General features: G+C 42.6%; 1 protein-coding gene across 20 annotated transcripts in view; it reads left to right on the top strand.

The window, feature by feature from the left end:
* The window catches only part of st3gal3a (ST3 beta-galactoside alpha-2,3-sialyltransferase 3a), a 523,890-nt gene that overhangs the window by 177,862 nt on the left and 323,310 nt on the right, over window positions 1–22,718 (top strand). For 12 of the 20 annotated variants that reach the window (XM_078218753.1, XM_078218752.1, XM_078218755.1 and 9 more), the window contains 2 exons: window positions 7,760–7,802; window positions 17,428–17,535. In XM_078218753.1, coding sequence (XP_078074879.1) covers window positions 7,760–7,802; window positions 17,428–17,535 — 151 coding nt within the window. The remainder of the gene's footprint in view (window positions 1–7,759; window positions 7,803–17,427; window positions 17,536–22,718) is intronic. The other 8 variants (XM_078218767.1, XM_078218760.1, XM_078218762.1 and 5 more) reach the window with 1 other exon arrangement.

Genomic DNA, 22,718 nt, shown 5'->3' with positions numbered 1-22,718 from the left:
TTAAGGTGCGAGGAGCAAGGTTTAAAGGAGATGTACGAGGCAGATTTTACACAGAGAGTAGTGGGTGCCTAGAACTCGTTGCCAGGGGAGGTAGTGGAAGCGGATACGGTAGTGACTTTTAAGGGGCGTCTTGACAAGCACATGAATAGGATGGGATTAGAGGGCTATGGTCCCTGGAAGGGTAGGGGATGTTAGTTAAGTCAGGCAGCATGGTCGGTGCAGGCTTGGAGGGCCGAAGGGCCTGTTCCTGTGCTGTAATTTTCTTTGTTCTTTGTTCTTGTAAAGGCAGACTCTGTGGGGGCTAGTGGTGGGGCTTGCGATTGCGGGGGTGTTTGGTGCCGGTGATCGGGAGGCAATCTCTCAATTTCAGCACTCTGCACTCTGCAGCCGGGCTCTCTGGCGAGTCTAGGCTCTACACTCCCCACCCCTGTTGTATATGTTGAATGCCATTTGAGGGAATTGTGTTATCCATTGGTTTATCCCAATTACCTAGATCCCAGCTTGGGTCACTGGCTGTGCGGAGCCTGCATGTTCTCCTCGTGTCTGCGTGCTCCGGTTTCCTCCCACTGTTCGAAAGTCATGCTGGTTAGGTGCATTGGCCATGCTAAATTCTCCCTCAGTGTACCCGAACAGGCGCTGGAGTGTGACGACTAGGGGATTTTCATTGTAGTGCGACACTAATAAAAAATAAACTGGTTATAGTTGCCTTGGTCGGGAGGCATCATCGTCATTGAGATTAAAGGTGTATTAGCCACAATATTGTAACAACAGTAATCTATGGCTTTTGTAATCTTATGATGAACTTGTTTTGCTTTAACTGAAGTATTGAGCACTGCACTGTAAAACGAATGTGTTAGTTTCAGAGAGGGTGCAGAAATATTTCGGAAAATGGTTCCTGGGATGAGGCTCTTCAGTTAGGTGGATGGATGCATTGCTGGGGTTGTTCCCCTTAGAAAAGAAAAGTTTGAGAGATTTGATACAGGTGTTCAAAATCAAAATAGGTGTCTAGACTAAGTAGATGGAGAGAAACCGTTTCCATTGAAGAAAAATGGAGAACCAGAAGGAACTAATTTAAAGTAATTGGCAACAGATTCAAAGTTGACGTGAGGAAGAACTTTTTTATGCAGTGACTGGTTAAGATCTGGAGTTAATTGTTTGAAAGGATGGCTGTCAAAAGAGAACTTAAGGGCAGGCGATGGTGTAGTGATATTGCCACTGGGCTAGTAATCCAGAGACCCAGGGTAATTCTTTGGGGACCTGGGTTTGAATCCCACCACAACAGATAGTGAAATTTGAATTCAATAAAATATCTGGAATTAAAAGTCTAATGATGACCATGGAACCATTGTCAATTGTCGTAAAGATCCACCTGGTTCACTGATGTACTTTTAGGGAAGGAAATCTGCTGTCATTACCTCGTCTCGCCAATTGCACACTTAAATGGCTTACCAAACCACTCAGTTCCAGGGCAATTTAGGATAGGCAATAAATGTTGTCCCATCCATGAACAAATAAAAAAAAACCTGAAGAGGAAAGATTTGTGGGGCTGTGGAGAATGGGGCTGGTTAAATTGCTCTTGCAGAGAGCTGGTGCAAACATGATGGGACAAATGACTTTTCAGATGCTCAGTTGGAAGCTGCTTTTGGTGTTTCCTTAACGTGTCCATGGAAGTTAATTACTTTTGATGCCAGTGATGATGACAAATGCCACTGCGCTAGAGGATTTGAGATGATTTTTAAAAATCCACTTCTCAAAACATCATAAGCTTTTTTGTCCTAGGAATGGATGTATAAAGTGTTATAATAAATGCAGCTATGATGTTATTCATGTATAGATTGGGAGTAATAGGATAAAACAGTAAAATTTGAAATATACTCAATTTTGCATTCACAATTCTAAAATAGTAGACAGCTGTCAATCCTACAGTTTATCCTAAAAATATAAGCAATTTGTACAGGTGAAAAAGTATTATTTCTAAACACTGTGCACATATCAGAATGTGTGGATTGCAGTTGTCTTCTAGTTTCTTCTGATGTATAACAGTCTGTACAGGGTAAGTCTTTCTTCTGTTCCCATATTCTAATTAGACAGTGACCGTATATATAAAATATGATCAGGTGTTGAGTGAGTACTGTCATCACCGTCAGTGATGTGAATGACCACTTTCAAAGAGATTGACAGGAATATGTCAAGACATGCACTGTGCGCAATAGGAAGGAGGGTTTAGATGCAGGTGGTGACAGCTCTCAGTATAAACACTTTTGGCCTAATTCATTTAACACAAGAATTGCTGGAGTTAAAAGTGTGGGGTTAACTCTGTCAGACTCAGCTCCTTTTTTGTTTTTCATTCAGTGTGTGTGGTCTCATGACCAGCGGTTGTTTGACGAAAGCAATCTGCAAACTAATTTCTATTTCTACTAATTTCAATCTTGTACCAAAATATTTCTCCGAATTTGTGCTTTGCCCATTGTCCAGACTAATTGTATTCTGTGATGATGCCAATAACAACATTTTCCATTAACTACATTACAAAACATCCCTCGGGAAAAAGTCAATATGAATTTATTTTGAAGAAAGAAATCAAACAGCAGCCAGAAGATAATTTGGGAAACATTATGGAGTTTTCCAAATAGATAGAGTAAAACATAAAACATAAATCTAAACTGATAATAGAGCAATAATTATAATCACTTGGTAGTACAGAACTTGAGTATTGCTGATAAAGAAGGTGAAGCTTTTTGTCTTACACTTATCAGGTTAGATGCAAGAATGCCAGATTTCAAAAGGAGCAACAATTTATACTGCATGAGAAGAGGGTGCTAATCAGCATAAATTGTTGCGCCCTTTAAAATATGGCATTCTTGCATCTGTTCTGATGAGTGCAGGATGGAAGTAATTCTAAACTGAATTCAGAAAGGAGGTAGGTTGGCAATCTAAAGAAAAGTTGTAATTCCTTTTTGGGCAAGCATAAAAAAATAGCCAAGCAAAGTGCTTCTGAGATTAGCTAGGTGCTGCTGTGCTAAAACCAGGCTATCCGGCATAAATCTTCTAGGATTAAAGTAAAATTGGCTAATGTGTCACAGTGAGTTCCTGAAATATTCTCTCAAAAGCAGTAAAATAGTTGGAAATCAAAATAATGGATACCTCAATATGAGCATCAGCTCATGGAGGGATTCCAGTACTTATTGTTTACAGTGAGTTACAGTGAATAAAATAGGTGCCAATCCAATATATCAATGGAGGTGCTGCTGCTGATATCAACTGACTGCTACTCTGGCAGGCTGGTGGTCTGAAATATTTGCTTAATAAAATAAGATAAATAGGAGCAGGAGTAGACTTACTGCACATCGAGCCTGCTCTTCTGTTCAATACAATTATAGAATGGTTATAGCACAGAAGGAGGCCTTTTGTACTAGCCCTCTGAAGGACCGAATATCCTAACGTCACTCCCTTTTGAGTCATTCTTATGGGCTCTTAAGTGTGAGACTACTGGCTTAGTACCAATTAATGCTAAATTATGAGCAGTTTTGTACTGTTGACCTCTGATTGTTAAAGGTTGGTGAGAGTCCTGTAAATCCATTCATTTCAAACTCCTATAAAGAGGATTCAATTCTCTGAGCCTCTTCTGAATTTGGATGCTGGTTTTGTGAATGAAGGACAGTGTGCTGATAAAGATCACACGTTTGCACCCAGGGGATTCTTCAGCACAGTAACTTTTCTCGATGGCAGTGTGATAATCATGAACTTATTTTGTGAAGAGCGGGGCTTTTGAACCACAACTACTGATTTTCTGGTTTAAAAGGCTGGGAGTTTGAATTTTGAACATGACATTCTTTTATTGCATTCTCTTTTCTTTGTATATCCCAGCATCCCGCCCCCCCACCCAATGCCACCCATGGCCCTCCCTGCAGTCCAGGTCATATCCTCTATTTTTAAATATAAATATTGGATAGCATATGTATTGTTGGTTGGTTTAACCTTCACACTATGTTGTGATACTGGTTTTACATTTATACCAAACCCAAATGTGTTGTATATATTTGCTTAATCCTCTCACCACGTGCTGTATCATCATAGTACTATATTTGGGGAATTCCATACTCATTTTCTGTGCATTATCTCTAAAATCTGTGGAATTCTGAAGAAATACATAAAGCAGCATGTTCTTGATTTGCATGCTGAAAAATTAGCAACAGCACACCAAGATTCATAAGCTTATCTATTCAGGAGAATAATGATATGGTGTTGGGGCAGAGGAATAGTGAGTTCTGATATGCAACTTAGGTGGGTTTCTTTAAATATAATTTGATGAGTTCATTTTCACTTGCAATATTGTCACAAACTGTGTATGCAATCTAAATATTCACTTAGTGTTCAGCTCCAGAAACTGCCTGAGGTTGTATGCATAAGAATATACCAATTAGATCAAGATTTGTGGATTGAAACATATTAGAAGCTAATTGTTTTCAAACCCTGAAAGTATGCTGGAAAATAATTCTTTGAAGTTTACAAAGATGTTTGAAAATCTTGTGAAAAATTGAAACTAGGGCCGCGATTCTCCCAAAAGCTCTGAATTGGTGGGAAAACTGTTCGAGATCCCGAATGTTTTCTCAGTTCAGCTTCTCACCTGAATCTCTGCACTCTGTGCAATGCAGAGGTCCCAGTCGTGAATCTCATTAAAACCCCAGGGGGCGGGGCCTATTTGCGCCAGAGGCTGACAGTTCTGGAACTCTGCGCATGCGTAGTGGCTCTGATCTGTCAGGCTCCCTGTTTGATGGCCAGCTCAATCGCTGGCCAGCCTAGGACCTCCGCAGTGCTGCCCCTCCAGCCCCCCCCCACAGCCCGATCAGGGCCCCCACAACAATTCCCGGGCCAGCCCTGACACCCCCTCCACCCCACCCGGAGCGCCCCAATGTTCAGGCTCTCCCGGTGGCCTCCTCTGCCCGCTCCAATCGCTGCTCTCCCTCCATCCCAGACCGATCCTGTGTGCAGAGTGGCAGCGGGACCCCCCCACTCCTCACTGATCGCCCCTAGGCCCTGCCTACAATAGGCCCTGCCCCTTGTCACTGCCCGATGCCCGGTGGGCAGTGCCAAGGTGCCCCCTGGGCATGGGCACTTTGCCCCTTGGGCAGTGCCAGGGGGCACAGACTGGCACTGCCATGGAGCCCATGCCTGGGGGCCCCGATTGCCCCCCCCCTTCATTCTGGCGGGGTCTCCCGCTAGTTCCCCGAACGTGGGGAGTTAGTCTAAACCACGCCGGAATGAACTACTCCTGGTGGGGTGGGAGATTCAACCAGGACCGGAAAGTTCCCGATAATTAGATTTAAAATACATTTAAAACATATTTTTAAAAGATTCAAATTGGGGGAGTCTGTGGGAAGGCAAAGGGACATCTGGGAAGTGGCAGGTTTTCAAAAGTGCGTTAACCAGGTTCAGGGTAAACACATTCCTCTTAGAGTGAAGGGCAAGGCTGGCAGAAGTAGGGAACCCTGGATGACTTGGGATATTGAGGCCCAAGAAGTAGAAAGAGGGACATGACATGCAAAGGCAGCTGGGATCAAGTGAATCCCTTGAAGAGTATAGTGGGTGTAGGAGTAGAGTTAAGAGAGAAATCAGGAGGGCAAAAGGGGACACGAGATTGTTTTGGCAGATAAGGCAAAGGAGAATCCAAAGAGCTTCTACAAATACATAAAGGGCAAAAGAGTAACAAGGAGGAGAGTAGGGCCTCTTAAGGATCAACAAGGTCATCTATGTGTGGATCCACAAGAGATGGATGAGATCCTAAATGAATATTTCTCATCAGTATTTACTATTGAGAAAAGCATGGATGTTCGGGAACTTGGGGAAATAAATACTGATGTCTTGAGGAGTGTACATATTACAGAGGAGGAGGTGCTGGAAGTCTTAAAGCGCATCAAGGTAGATAAATCCCCGGGACCTGATGAAGTATATCCCAGGACGTTGTGGAGGCTAGGGAGGAAATTGCAGGTCCCCTAGCCCAGATATTTGAATCATCGATAGTCACAGGTGAGGTGCCTGAAGTTGGAGAGTAGCAAATGTTGCGCCTTTGTTTAAAAAGGGCTGCAGGGAAAAGCCTGGGAACTACAGGCCAGTGAGCCTCACATTTGTGGTGGGTAAATTGTTGGAAGGTATTTTGAGAGACATGATCTACAGGCATTTAGAGATGCAAGGACTGATTAGGGACAGTCAGCATGGCTTTGTGAGTGGAAAATCATGTCTCACAAATTTGATTGAGTTTTTTGAAGGGGTAACCAAGAAGGTAGATGAGGGCAGTGCAGTTGATGTTGTCTACATGGACTTTAGCAAGGCCTTTGACAAGGTACCGCATGGTAGGTTGTTGCATAAAGTTAAATCTCACGGGATCCAGGGGCCGGTATCTAAATGGATACAAAATTGGCTTCTTGACAGAAGCCAGAGGGTGGTTGTAGAGGATTGTTTTTCAAACTGGAGGCCTGTGACCTGCGGTGTGCCTCAGGGATCAGTGGTGGGTCCACTGTTATTTGTCATTTATATTAATGATTTGGATGAGAATATAGGAGGCATGGTTAATAAGTTTGCAGATGACACCAAGATTGGTGGCATAGTGAACAGTGAAGAAAGTTATCTCCAATTGCAACGGGATCTTGATCAATTGGGCCAGTGGGCTGACGAATGGCAGATGGAGTTTAATTTAGACAAATGCGAGGTGATGCATTTTGGTAGATTGAACCAGGGCAGGACTTACTCAGTTAATGGTAGGGCGTTGGGGAGAGTTACAGAACAAAGAGATCTAGGGTACATGTTCACAGCTCCTTGAAAGTGGAGTCACAGGTGGACAGCGTGGTGAAGAAGGCATTCAGCATGCTTGGTTTCATCTGTCAGAACATTGAATACAGGAGTTGGGATGTCTTGTTGAAGTTGTACAAGACATTGGTAAGGCCACACTTGGAACACTGTGTGCAGTTCTGGCCACCCTATTATCGAAAGGATATTATTAAACTAGAAAGAGTGCAGAAAAGATTTACTAGGATGCTACCGGGACTTGATGGAGAGGCTGGATAGACTGGAATTTTTTTCTCTGGAGCATAGGAGGCTGAGGGGTGATCTTATCGAGGTCTATAAAATAATGAGGGACACAGATCAGCTAGATAGTCGATATCTTTTCCCAAAGGTAGGGGAGTCTAAAACTAGAGGGCATTGGTTTAAGGTGAGAGGGGAGAGATACAAAAGTGTCCAGGGGGCAATCTTTTCACACAGAGGGTGGTGAGTGTCTGGAACAAGCTGCCAGAGGTAGTAGTAGTCTTTTAAAAAGCATTTAGATAGTTACATGGGTACGATGGGTATAGAGGGATATGGGCCAAATGCGGGCAATTGGAATTAGATTAGGGGTTTAAAAAGAAGGGCGGCATGGACATGGCCGAAGGGCCTGTTTCCATGCTGTAAACCTCTATGATTCTATGACTTACCTGCCTTCCCGCCGTTTTCCAGCGTGGTCTGACCGGCGACTGTTCGCCGGCTCTGGGAGATGCACATGCGTTCCCGGTGCGTGCGCAAATCCCGGAACAAGGCCGGTGACGTGCATCTCCCACCCCGACCCGCCAGAGAAGTTGTGGGTCATGATGGGAAAATCGCGGCCTAGGATTCGGATCTAAGTAATATTACTTTTACTGATATTAATATCAAGTTGTTCACATATTTAGCCTTCAGGGAAATGTAGTGCTGGTTTATTGAATTATATGTATTTTCTATTCTTTTTCAGAATATGATAGACTGGGATTTCTGCTGAAGTTAGATTCCAAAATGTAAGTACAAGTTCTCTTTAATTAGTCTTTAATTTAAATGAATTGAAGAGTTTTTTTTAGGTATGTTGAGATACTGCTCATGGCAGAATATCTTGTCCATTGACACAGGTGTCCAGAAAAACTGCAGGTAAAGACACAGATTCTGTATTTGTGTTCTGTATTTTATCAGTTATTAACTATTGACGAATGCTACATGTATTAAAAGCAAAAGTTTAGAATTTAGACTGATGGATGTTGAATTCAGGTTGAAAGTGTTAGAGTAGGAACCAAAAATAATAAGTCTATTTTCACTTCTAGTTGTGTTACATGGAAGATAGATGTCTTAAGGTTTCTTAATTAAGTATGTGGAATTTTGCAAACCACGAAAAGCAGGGGAAATTGATGCCTGTTTTTTGGGTGCTACAAGTGCTTTTAAAACCCGAAGAGTCTGTCCATAGCATGAGCACAACTGTGGGGACAAATTACACCAGATGCCACATTGGTGCAGGTATTAGCATGCGCACAGTGAATGTCCTTTGAAAGTAGACCGAACATAGAAAAGTAGAAGCCCTTTGAGCCTACTCCACCATTTAGTATGATCATGGTTGATCCTCTATCTGAACACCATGCTCTGGCACACTCCCATGTCCCTTTACACCTTTAAAGTCTAGAATTTTATTCATTTTCTTTTTAATTATATTTAGTGACTTGGCCTCCATAGCCTTCTGTGGTAGGGAATTCTATGGGTTCACCATCCTCTGAGTGAAGAGGTATCTCCTCATCATGGTCCTAAATGACCTACCCTGTATCCTGAGACTGTGACCCTTTGTTCTAGACACTTGTTCTTGATCCCTTGCTCCTGTACTCAAGTCCTCTTGCAGTGAGGACCAATATACCATTTACCGTCCTAACTGCTTGCTTTACCTGCTTGTTTGCTTTCAGTGACTGGTGTATTAGGACAGCCAGGTCCCTTTCTTTGTCTACCTTTCCCAATCTAGTAAGAGTGTCACAACACCAAGTTAAAGTCCAATAGGTTTATTTGGAATCACGAGCTTTTGGAGAGCTGCTTCTTCCCAATCTATTACCATTTTAATAACAATTCCAGAATCTACAGTAATTTGGAAGATGACAACCAATGCATCCACTATTTCCATAGCCACCTCCTTTAGTATTTTGGGATGTAGATTATCAAGCCCTGGGGTTTTATCAGCTTTTAGTCCCATTAATTTCTCCAACATTATTTTTCTGGTAATAATGTCCTTCAATTCCTCTTTTTCACTAGACCTTTGATTCCTTAATATTGTCTTCACTAACCTTTTTCTTTTTATATACTTATATAAGCTTTTACAGTCTGCTTTTATGTTACTTGCAAGTTTACTCTCATGTTCTATTTTCCTCTCTTAATCAATCTCTTTGTCCACCTTTGCTGAATATTGAACTTCTCCCAATCCTCAGGCTGCCTACTTTTTCTAGCAACTTTATAGGACTCCTCTTTGGATCTAATACCATCTATAATTTCTTTTGTAAACTGTGGTTGGGCTGCTTTTCTTGTTGTGTTTTTGTGACAGAAAGGGATGTATAACTGTTGCAATGCATACATTTGTTCCTTAAATATTAGCCATTGCCTATTCATTGTCAGGCAATTTAATGAAGCTTCGCCAGCTATCTTGGCCAACTCACGTCTCATACCTCGGTAGCTTTCTTTGTTTAGATTTAGGACCCTAATTTTGGATAGGACTCCTTCACTTTCCACGAAGATCCATGATGCTCAATCAGTGTGCAACACTGATTTGATACCAGCGGTGCCACTTTTGACCTCATCATTCCAGATAACACTCTCTTAACTTCACACATCTGAACATGGGCTCCAAATCAGGAAGGACCTGCACCCACCAACCCCACAAACACTAGTTTATGGGATCTTGAACTACTTAGAAATTAGTTGATGGTTAATTTTTCTGGCTTTTCTCAGATTCCACAAGTGCTTGATGTTTGAGGTGAAAGAGGTGGCATGTGCAGAAGGACTTTTCAAGGCTCTGCACAAGCAAGTAGACCCTAGACATCTGCACTAGTAGGCATTCCCCTTGGAAAACATTATGACTTGGAGAATGAGCAGAGGCTGCAAAGCAGGTGAATCTCTGGAAGAGGGAAGAGGAGAGGGGCATTTTGCCATAATCTTCCGTAGCAAATTTCGGTTTGAAAACCAAAAATAAGGACATTTTCATTTATTAGCTTGTAAGATGATAGATGCGTTAAGGTGTCTTAATTAAATGTGTGGAATTGTGCTGACATATCCACCCAGTGTGTTCAGCGAGCAATACTCTGACCTGAACCTTGGCAAAGAACAAAGTACAAGATGTCTTAAGGGATGTCCATTCTAAAATCTTGCACTTGCTACTGCTAGAACTGCAACCTCTGAGGGGGGCCAGATCTGCATTGCCAATGGATGTGAAGGTGGCCATAGTGATGAACTTATACGCATCTGACACCAGGCTGGATCTGCAGATATTCACAACATCTCGCAATTTGCCAACGATTGTTGTGCAAGAAAGATCATTTGAGGCTTAGTATTCAAAGAGAGCTAACTATATATCATTCTCTCTCACCAGAGACAAGAAGACAAAGCAAGTGATTTTACTAGCATTGCAGGCTTTCTCACGGTACAGTGTGCTGATGGCTGCGTGCACATTGCTTTGCAAGCAACAGAAGCTCTTTACTGGAAAGAAAGGGGTCATATTCTCTCATCTTTCAGTTGGCTTTTAACATTTGGCAGAGAATCATGCACGCCAATGCTCTGTGTCCTGGCAGCAGTCATGTGCTTTCATTTTGTGGCAGTTTTGTTAAGATCCATCTGATACTATTGGACAAGTCAGATCCCAGGGTGGAAACTGGCTTGATAGATCCTAATTTTTCTTTTTCGTTTAGATACTTGGAAGGCAGCAACTGAACAGTCACATGAGTCAGATTAACTTCTAACAAAGAAATAAAACATTTATTAAACAAGAAAAGATTAACTATTTCACACAGCTCCTTCACCCCCAACTATACCTTTTCAGATATATGCAAATTTTGTAAGGAAAACACAAATTACAAGATCTATTTTACACTCTAATGTTCTCAATTTGCACACAGTCCATGTAATAGGTGAAATGTGAACAGGCACCCCACACTCTGAAACCACAAACTTTTCATCAATTCCCCCCCACCACCACACTTGTCACTGTCTTCTGTGCGAGTGTTTCCCATTTCCGCTCTCGAAGAACATGCCCTGGAATCTTCTCAGAAACCTCCTCTCCGATGTCTTCACTAAGGTTCACATCCAGGGTTTTAACCTCTCTTTCCAATTTTCTTCCCCTAGGTTGCCACTTTGCATTCAAACTTCCTTTCCACACCATCTCTCAGATACCCAATTGTGCCAACAGAACACTACTGCTTCACAGGCTGTATTAAGCTGCCACTAACATTTGGGTACTTTGAATATCTGGCTTCTCGCAAGCTGACACCTCCAGGTATGCATTTTGCAGCCCTGTCTTTAACTCTGTGTTCTTCATTCTCAACTTTACTGAACAGAACCTTTTTTCCAGATTCTTGTTCTTTATTGCTTGATTTCACAGTCTTCCTGGAACTTCCTTCTGTCCCATTCCCTGGTTCCTGGGACTTTTCTGTCCTTTAGTTTTGGATCTGCTCGCTTCAATTCTCTGTTCCAGCATAGTTTGTGAAAAGCTCCTTGTTTCTGCGTTACATTCTTTCAATTCAAAATGTTTTCTGCTCCCCTTCAATGTTGGTAGTAGAGTTAGTGGCAACATGTGTGAAGTTCAGTGGTGGTGTTATATCTTTGTTCTCAATGTCTTCTTGCTGTCTCCCCCCACCCCCGCACAGCCTGACCAGGTTGCACAACTTGGGTAGCTGAAAGAAAAAAGAGAAGGATGGGTGGCGGGGCAGAGAGTAAGAGGTGCATGTTTACACCACCTGCAGCTTTTAAATCAAAGAATGAGGGAGAAAGAAAGAGAATTATATGTGATGATACTTTGATGATTTCAGCCCCTGCATTGGATACAGTTTCAGCAATAATCACCCCCTAATTGCCAACACTGTCTCCTCCTTGGGGATTAAGAAATGCAGATGTGCCTGTTCTCATTTGTTTAACTCCATCTGCTCCGAGATGCATCCCACCTTGTCTTGCCAGAGAGGAAGATGTATCGTGCAGTGTGGTTAGTTGATGGGACTATTGTGGTTGAATACCTGGCACTGTGTGAAAACTATGAGTGTAGGGATGCAACAATGTTAAGTGTATGAGGGTGAAGTGAAGCACATGAGTATGAGTCATGATTGATAAAAAACTGTTGGTAGGTGAGTAATGTAGATGCGGTGATTTAGGCAGTTTTTGATTGGTGCAGTTGATGGATGTGACATTTTGAAGTGAATTCACTGACCTGACCACGGCACAGCATCCGGATTCTAACTTTAATTCCTGGCACTGAACTCCAAGACCATTTGTTTTCACTGCCTTTTGTCTGTGTGTCTGCAGGACTTTGCACCTGTGGATATAGGTTCTCTTCTTTTTCCGTGGAACTTACTATCTCTCCTGCTGTGTCCTTTGTCACCTTTTCCCAGGCTAGATACTCTTCAACCGTGACTCTCAGTACCTTGTCTAGCTACAGTGTACCTTTAAGTGCGCAGGCTAATTTTAAGTGGTGCTTGCCAATAACAATATTGGCCCCCTGCTAATATATTCAGGCAGTCAACAGTGTGTTTGGCATGGAAAGAGCAGGCAGCAAGATGTTGGTATGTTGCCTGCATTGGAATCAAGTAGGTGCGTGTTAATTTTGCACAGTGGATTGATCCCCGTGCCAGTTTTCAGGGGTCATCCTCCAGTTGCTCATTTCTAAAAATCAACGCATAATGTCATTAAATTCATACATCATTGCTCCCCCAATTAAAGGAAGAAATGTCTTAAAAAAACATTGTATTTTAATAATGAAAATTGAAAACCAGATCCTGCTAAATTGTAGCACCACCAGAGCTCGACGCACTGAAGCTCACAGGAAATAGAAATCCTGCTGCTTGATATTAGGTTAAAAAAATCAACTTGTTGATTTGTAATGTAAGTGTTGATTTAAACCTGTGAGAACAAGAAACTCAAGTCCTGCAAGCAATGCCTTGCATGGATCTACATTCCATTCTTTTTTACAACAAGCAGCCTCTCTCCATATATTTTCAAAGTCCAGCTCCAAAGTTCTGCAATTTCCACCATTTAAGGGGAGGTGGTGGGGGAGTAGGAATGTCACTGGACCAGCATCACAGAGGCCCAGGCTATGCTGTGGGGACATGGGTTCAAATCTTACCACAGCAGCTGGTAGAATTTAAATTCAATTAATAAATCTGGAGTGTAAAGCTTGGCTCAGTAATGGCAACCATGACAACTATTATCGATAGTTGTATCAACCCATCTCCTTTATGGATTGCCCGTATGGCTTTCGAGTGACTCCAGGCCCACAGCATAGTGGTTGACTCTTAACTGTCCTCTGCAATTGCCTAGTGAGTCACTCAGTTCAAGAGCAATTGGTGATAGACAACAAATGCTGGCCTTTCTAGCAAAACCCACATCCCACAATAGAATAATGAAAAATAAACTAACACCTCCAACTTTCTCTCCTTTTTAAATACTCTGACCAGACTTTTGGCCACCTTTTCAGATATGTCTTTGGCTCAGAGTCAGATTTTGCCTGATTATCCCCCTGGCCACTTGCAAAATTTTATGTTCGAGACTTTGTATTACTTTTTCACCTTTTTGCTCATTATCATGAAGATGATTTTGGAACCATAACAGCAAGATTATTTGCTCTGAGCAGAGAAAACAACATGTGTTTGTTTGACAATGCCGATGCAGAAGAAGCTGCAATTCATCAAGCTGAAACTGTGGGTGTTGGTAGACAAAAAAAATGTTCTTATCTAAGTACACCTGTGTTAAATTCCAAAATTAATGCATGTTAAAATGAATGCATTAATCCAAAATTAATTATGAATATTTGACAACCCGAGAAGCAACATTACTTTAACAATACAATTAGGAGTTCAAAACTGCATATTATTTTCATAGTACACTACTGTTCAGCAGAGTTTTGAAATGTTTGCTCTGAAGAAATTTAGGCTGATGGGGTGTAACTTGGAAAGCTTGCCTAATATTGCAATGGCATTTAGGCGAGATAACCTACATGCTGAGCATCCCTTCAAGAAGTCTTAGAACCATAGAAAATTACAGCTCAGAAACAGGCCTTTTGGCCCTTCTTGTCTGTGCCAAACCATTTCTTCCCAAGTCCCACTGACCTGCACTTGGACCATATCCCTCCACACCCCTCTCATCCATGAACCCGTCCAAGTTTTTCTTAAATGTTAAAAGTGACCCCGCATTTACCACTTTATCCGGCAGCTCATTCCACACTCCCACCACTCTCTGCGTGAAGAAGCCCCCCCTAATATTCCCTTTAAACTTTTCTCCTTTCACCCTTAACCCATGCCCTCTGGTTTTTTTCTCCCCTAGCCTCAGCGGAAAAAGCCTGCTTGCATTCACTCTATCTATACCCATCAAAGTCTTGTTGGGCATTGGTCATCACCTGATTCCATTGAGCCTACTTGAGCTCACTGCCACATTTTTTTAATGGGGAGATGGAGAAGAATCAATTCTGTGCTCATCAAAGTGAGGGATATTGATGCTGGGGAATGGAGGATTCAACCATTTCAGATACTCTTTGGTGTTCATATGTGCACCTCCCAGCAATGGCTGGTAAAGAGGAATTAACCATAGAATCCCTACAGTGCAGAAGGAGGCCATTCAGCTCATCAAGCCTGTACCGACAACAATCCCACCCATGCCCTATCCCTCAGCCCCACACATTTACCTCCCTAATCCCTCTAACCTTCAGATCCTGGGACACTAAGGGGCAATTGAGCATGGCCAACCAACCTAATCTGCACATCTTTGAAATGTGGGAGGAAACAGGAGGAAACCCACGCAGACGTGGGGAGAATGTGCAAACTCTACACGATGACCCAAGCCGGGAATTGAACCCAGGACTCTGGCGCTGTGAGGCCTCACTCTTTTTCTTTTTCTTCTCCCAGCTCATGGTTCTTGAGACTGCTGCACTCCGCTGCAGCTGAGAACTGTTAACTCAGTACAAAACACATAGACTGAGCCTGAATTCTCCCTCGTCTCCTTAACCTGTTCCACGTAGAATGTGTATTCACCTAATGAACTATTCAAAACTATCTCTGATATTTTCTTGCTTTTAACTGCAATTATAGATGCGTATTCAATGCAGTAGTGACATCTACTAATTTAGGGCTGATCCAGGAATAAGAAACTCGGAACAGATGTTTACATGAAGTGTATGATTAATACAATTTTCTTTATTACCTTGGTTCTGCTTATTTTGTCAGTTTTCTTTCTTATTAATCTGGAAATGTTCCTCCCAGAGCACAGTCACAGCTGTTGAAATGTCAAATTTGTACCACCTGACATCCTGCAGCTGCCTGCTTCAGATTTTGATATCTTCTCAACTTCTGCTCTTTTGCTTCTGATGACTTACTTTCAGTCAATAAATCTGAACAGCCTGTGAGGTTTAGCTCAGTTGGCTGGATGGCTGTTTAGTGATGCAGAGTAAGGCCAATAGCATGGGTTGAATTCCCATACTGGCTGAGAGTATTCATGAAGGCCCACTTTCTCAATCTTGCCCCTCGCCTGAGGTGTGGTGATCCACCAGCGTATGGTTATCTGGTAATATGGCAACTTAAAAAAAACACAACAATTAGATATGAGTTTTATTCATAGAATCATAGAATCCCTACAGTGCAGAAGGAGGCCTTTTGGCCCATCTAGCTTGCACCGTCAACAATCCCACCCAAGCCGTATCCGCGTAACCCCAAATATTTACCCTGCTAATCCCCATGATACTAAGGGGCAATTTAGCATGATCAATCCACCGAACCCGGACACTCTAATGTCCACACTTGCCATGCTGAGTTTAATTACATATAGTTTGAAGAGGTCTTCATAATTTTTTATTCTTTTACCATATTATGGGAGGATATTTATACATCTTGAATCGAATCTTTGACAAAACAGTTTGAAAGGAAGCACTGAAGATATTGCACACATTTCTGTGTGTAAGTATGCTCAAAGATGTGTAATTTTTAAAAAAGATGTTTTTAAGAGGTTAAGATATTTTGCCAGAACAGGTACCTGGTGTAGGCTTAGTCATGGCAATCTTCCTGTGATTACTGCAGCAGTCCAAAATCCTATTTTGTGGATGCTTAAGTGGCTGTCATATTGCATTGGAAGTTGACCCTGTTGGTCACTTCTTAGCACTATCCCTATAGATCAGCATTGCATTATGATTGGAAGGAAGTAGAGACCATTAGCCACTAGTTTTGTCAGCCCTAAGGCACATGTTGGCAGCAGTTGTCCTACTGGTGTAGTTTTTTTCGCCTGAATCCTGTAAAGACAGTTCCATATTGTAGTTGGGAAAATGCCTTCCAATATGCTCAGTAGCATTTTGGATGTGACCAATCTCTTTTTGCAGGCTGTTGACTATTGTGCAAGGCTTCCTTCATGCAGCACTAGTGAAGACATGAAGAAGTTTGATTGGGGTGTGTTATAAATTCAGGTCTGTTAGAGGCATCTGGTGAGTTCCAGAAGAATAAACAATGAACTTGCGTAGTGTCACAACGTCAGGATGTGGCAGTGAAGTACTTTTGATGTGTAGTTACTGTTGCAATGTAGGGAAAATCAAGCAACCAACTTCCGTTCAATTTTCTACAAACAACAATGAGATAAAATTCTTTTTTAAATTATGTTTGTTGAGGGAAAACTATTGGCCTGAACACCTGGTAAAATTCTCTGCTCCTTTTTGAATAGTACAATGAGATCTTGTATATTTATTTGAGGGAGCAGATGGGGCCTGGGAACTTTGTTTCCTCTGACTCAGGCCTCTTGTGCATTCTCCCCCACTTCTGGGAGCTGTGCCTTCAGCCTATAGGTCCCACACTCTGGAAGTCTTCTTCTAAACTGTTCTGACTGTTCACTTCCCTCTGATTCTTCCACAGTACTACCTGTTGAGCAAGTATTGATCATTCTTTCTGAATGTTGTCCTTTGTCTCAGCCGCCAGATTCAGTGTTGGGATTTTATTAATCATTTGGGTCATTTTTCAACATTTAGGTTGCTATATAAATGACAATAGTAGTTGTTCTCCACAACAAATCACACAATGCCTCATGCATATACCCAATTAGATAAGCCACGTGTGATTTGTTGTGCCAGTGATTTGTTCGCATGCAGATTTGCTCAGAAACAATTTTCAGTGTTCCCAGGACAACTTATGTAAAATCGCAACTCTGCTAACAAATCACATGACATGGCAAATGTAGAAAAATATTGTGGCAATTCCACTTTTTAATAGTTTTATAACGAATAGATTTGCATTTTTCTGTAGCGAGGGTAGTGTAATAAATGGTTGGTTAGTTTATGGCGTGTTCCAAACTAATGATTGGACTATTAAGAGTGCTTCAGAATTAGTATTTATAGTACGAGTGCTTATATATCATTCCTATTAGAAAGTTCTGAAAATGTAATTTGTGGGTAACTCTTAGGGAACTGGAGAATCCAGTGGTGGACAACAGAGGAGATGGCTGTGCCTATGCTGATGCCCACAAAGACAGACTTTTTATTCCTTGCCGCCCCACATTGGGCTACATTCGGTAAGTGCAGAAATTCAGGGGACTTATTGTGGGGTCCCACTCAATGCCGGATCATAGGCTGTAAAGATAGGGAACAAGCGTAATACTTCTCATCAGTATAGGAGATAGACTCCCATTGGTTAATATTCAGGGTATTCATTGAGAATTAACACAATTTACATGTATAACGTCAATGGGCTTTTTAATGATTGGTACAGTATCTTTGCAAGGAACAAAATTGTTCTTCAACACTATTGGAATTCCCTATGAATTGAAACTATTGAAAATCTCCACTGTTTTGAACAAAGATTCAATCAGAATGTTAGGTTAAGGAAACAACCAGTTTAATTTTCTGTCACATATGTTCAGTTGATGATCTCGAGGACTGAATTGGTCTTGACTGTGCTAAAACCTACATTTAATTAATCTGTTTTTCCCCCCCTCTGCCGCAAGTATGAGTATAAAATATGCCAGTTTTAATTAAATTCAGACTGCATTGTAAAAAGTACAACCAGGCGTATTTTACACCTCAAATGATTACTGGTGCCCTCAAAGAGTTTAAAGTAATGTAGGTTGGGTTCTATTTAATTCTGTTTTATTTCTATTCTTTTGGGATATTGTGCTATGTTATAAACTTGTTTTATGGCTTTTAAATATAAAATTATGATTGCTTTTTTCTTCCCTAAAGTTACTGGGAACAACTTCCTTGGCAGGGGCGGGTTATCTGGATGAACTGCACTAACTTAGGCACTAATCCTGTCTACATGTCAGATGGGGTTTCAGGCTAAAGTGATTGACTGAGATAAACTCTGTGGAAATTGGTGACTGGATGTTGCTGGGTTATAATTTCACAGATATCAGCATATCTTGGGTAATTTGTACAAGTGACTGAAACAGAGTTGAGAAGCTGCACAACTCTGAAGTATGAGTGGCCCAGGTCTACTGCTGCCTTCGCACAATGTTACCATGGTAACAATTATTATTGAATAATAAGCACTACTATAAAAACAATTTCCATTTATATAGCACCATTGGTGGTAAGGCGCTTTACTGGAGTATAAACCAAACAAAATTTGATGCTGAGGCACGAGATATTAGGATAGGCAACTAAAAGCTCAGTCCAGGGGGTGGCAGTGTAATTAATTGGTTTTTAAATAGTATTAAATAACCCACACAATGGAGAAAAAGGAGCAAAATATCTGAATTTGCTATATCTGCATTGGTAAAAACATGACCTTTCTCAACCACTGAATTCTTCAGTTTGTGATAAACTGCACCCAGTTACAATCACAGAACTCACAAACAGAAAAGATGCCAAATTATGGGACATGAGAAAGATTGCAGGAAGATGCAGACAGGTTAGTAGCTAGGTGACAGATACAGTTCAACTTAAGAAAATGTAAAGCTGTAAACTTAGAGTGGAGAAAATGAAAGCACGTATACCCTACAAGTTAATATTCTTAACAGAGAGTTGGTCCATTTTTAAAGATGAGAATGCAGGATAAAAAATAGAAATTCAGAAAAGGTCATTAAGATTCTGAATTTGATACATATATGTTATCGATTATGATATTGTATTTGTACCTTTATTGGTTAGGCTGGAGTTTGGGTGAAGTTTTGGGCCTCCTACTTTAGAAGGATATTGGAGCCAAAGTAAGCAGAAAGTCAAGATTTTGTAGAATGCTACCAAAAATGAAAGAAATAACTTTCACTTGAATAGCATCTTTTGTGATCTCAGGACAACCATAAACGTTTCACAGTAATGAACTATCTTTGAATTGTAACCACTGTGGGTAAGTATTATGAAATGGTTGTAATAGTAAACAGTGAAAGATTGCACGACAAAGATACATCAACTCAAGATTGTTGTTAGAAAGTGGGGGAATTAGATTTTTATCTTAACATGTAAATTCTGCCCATTTTGACACATTTGAAGCAAAAAGTGTAAAATGTCACAAATATAACATCACAGACTGGGGTAATGACCAGAATAACATGGGAAAATTCAAAATTTATTAGAAAGAAATAACTTGCATTTATATAGTGGGCCCGATTTTACCAACATTTCGCCCCCTGGGGGGACGGAGACGTCACATCCCCCCCCCCCCCCCCCCGCCCCCTCAGGGAAGAGACGTCAGATCCCCCCCCCCCCCCCCCCCCCTCAGGGAAGAGATGTCAGATGACCCCCCCCCACCCCTCAGGGAAGAGATGTCAGATGACCCCCCCCCCCCCCCCCTCAGGGAAGAGATGTCACCCCCCCACCTCAGGGAAGAGATGTCAGATCACACCCCCCCCCCTCTCTCATGGAAGAAACACCCCCCCCCCCCCCCCCCCCCCCCCCCACCAGGGAAAGTCAAAGGCAGCACTGCCTTTGACTTTCACGCTTGGGCGCGCTGGATGTGCAGTTCGGTGCTCCGACAGATGCAAATGCGCTAGGTCCCGCCCACTGGACCCGCACCGAAAAAAGGCGTATGAGGGCGCTGGAGCGCGGCTGCCGGGCGCGAGTCTGATTTACGACCGCACCCGGCACTTAGAGCCGAATTGGTAAAATTGGCTCCAGTATCTTTTCATGTCCTTTGAAAGTGAGTTTCTTTAAGACATCTAATGCAATTATGCACGATGTTGGTTGGATGTGAAATTGTTATTTGCATCAGACAGAGCTCTTCTGAATGATGCAGCTTCGTTGTGCGAAGTGATAGGGTAGACGGTGGCACTGTGGTCAGCACTGCTGTCTCACAGCGCCAGGGTCCCAGGTTCGATTCCTGTCTTGGGTCACTGTCTGTGTGGAGCTTGCACATTCTCCCCATGTCTGTGTGGGTTTCTTCGGGGTGCTCCGGTTTCCTCCCACAGTCTGAAAGACGTTCTGGTTAAGTGCATCCAGTGCTGAACAGGCGCTGGAGTGTGGCGACTCGGGGAATTTCACAGTAACTTCATTGCAGTGTTAATGTAAGCCGTACTTGTGACTAATAAATAAAAAAATCTTAAAAAGCTTAAAGCTTAGTACTTGACTGAAATGTCGATCTTGGCTGAAAAGTAGCATTCTGACCTTGCTAGTCGAGTGTAGAAAGCACTTTTGCATTTCTTTTGTTGCTTTAGATAATAGGGAACATTATCACTTCTGAATCAGTAGGTTTTAGGTTTATTTAAGCTCAGAGACTGAATCACATGGCCTTCATTGTCTGAAACTCCTTGCTACTTCCTGTTCAAAAGGTACAAATTTAATTTCAAATTTACTTACAAGATTGAGACTACCAAGGTTAAATGTACCAAGCATCATACATGACTGAATGTGGCTCATTCTTCTGGCCTCTTCTCCTCTGCCATCTTCAGTCTGGGTTTACCAGACTGATTCCTGGGATGGCAGGATTGACATATGAAGAGAGATTGAGTCGGATAGGATTGTATTCGCTGGAGTTCAGAGGAATGAGAGGGGATCGTATAGAAACCTATAAAATTCTAACAGGACCAAACAGGGTAGATGCAAGAGGATGTTCCCGATGGTGGGGGGTCCAAAACTAGGGGGTCACAGTCTGAGGATACAGGGTAGACCATTTAGGACAAAGACTAGGAGAATTTCTTCACCCAGAGAGTGGTCAGCTTGCAGAATTCGATACCATAGGAGGTAGTTGAGGCTAAAACATTGTATGTTTTCAAGAAGCAGTTTGATCTAGCACTTGGGATGAAGGGGATGAAAGGATATGGGGGGGCAGGCAGGATCAGGCTATTGAGTTTAAAGTTTATTGATTAGGGTCACAAGTAGGCTTACATTAACACTGCAATGAAGTTACTGTGAAAATCCCCTAGTTGCCACACTCCGGCGCCTGTTCGCGCACACTAAGGGAGAATTTAGCATGGCCAATGAACCTAACCAGCATGTCTTTTGGACTGTGGGAGGAAACCAGAGCACCCGGAGGAAACTCATGCAGACACGGAGAGAACTTGCAGACTCCTTACAGACAGTGACCCAAGCCGGGAATCGAACCCAGGTCGCTGGCACTGTGAGGCAACAATGCTAACCACTGTGCCAACATGCCGCCCCAGTTGGATGATCAGCTATGACCATAATGAATGGCGGAGCAGGCCCGAATAGCCTCCTCTCCTATTTTCTATGTTTCAATGTTGCTGATCACGTCACTCTTCTCCACCAATTTTTCCTGATCTGGCCGTGCAACACATCACCGCCATGATTCCACTGCTTTGCATTCCAATATAGGCACTAAAATCCAAGTACAGGAATAGGTTATATAGTGGCTTTATCTTCTCATTTCCAATGTCTAACTATCATATTCTTAAAATGTCCACCTCCAAAATAACAAATCAAACTTTTTAATGACATTTCCTCCCATACCTTTCTGCCACTTCCTGAATCTTAGCACGAGCTGAATTCTTGATCCTTTCTGTTCATAATTTACATGCTACTGAAGACATTGGGAGGAATTTTCGCAAAAAAAACCCTAAGTGGTCCATCAGGCATGTTCTGCACCACAACTGTCCAATACTCAGTCACTTTTTGGGAGAGTGTTGAGTTGCATGCCGGTATTGGGAGTTGGGGCTAAACGTGCTAGTGAGCCCGGCTGCAGAGTGCTCAGGCGCCATTTTGCAAGGGCACCCTGATTTCACAGTGCATTGGGAGACCCCCACCGTCCCCATGGGCATCGAGACACTCTCACCACATTGGTGGCATGTTCCCCCACACCCTCCCTGACATGGATCGCAGGCATCAGGGCCCTCCCTATGGTTCCCCCTGCTTGACTCCGAACATCTCCCCCCATCATGACCCCCTTCATGTTCTACCCTTCTGACATAGCCCCCACTCAGGCCCTACTTCCTTGGCACTGCCCCCCGTACATTGACAGTGTCCAGTTGGCACTGCCAGGACGTCCTGTGGGCTCCGTCCCACCATGTCTCTTCACACACACACACCCCCCCCCCCCCCCCCCCCCCGCACCAAGCCACCCAGGGTCTTCAATGGCCTCCAAACCCCCCCCCGCACCAAGCCACCCAGGGTCTTCAATGGCCTCCAAAGTTCCGGTGTGGCCATCGCTCCTGATCTGCGCTAGTGGAGGGCAATAGTGATTCTTGCCCCTGTGATACCCTGCCAGAGAGGTGGGAGCATTCTGGGAGGGGAACAATCACATGCCAAACTCATTAATGAGATTGAGATCCAGTCAATCTCATGCTAATCAGCCTCGTGCCCTTTCTGG

This window comes from Mustelus asterias, chromosome 8 (genome assembly GCF_964213995.1).
Source record: "Mustelus asterias chromosome 8, sMusAst1.hap1.1, whole genome shotgun sequence".
NCBI classification, from domain to species: Eukaryota; Metazoa; Chordata; class Chondrichthyes; order Carcharhiniformes; family Triakidae; genus Mustelus; species Mustelus asterias.
Note: the sequence above shows the minus strand (reverse complement) of the source record. Positions and strands in the feature narration are given on the sequence as shown.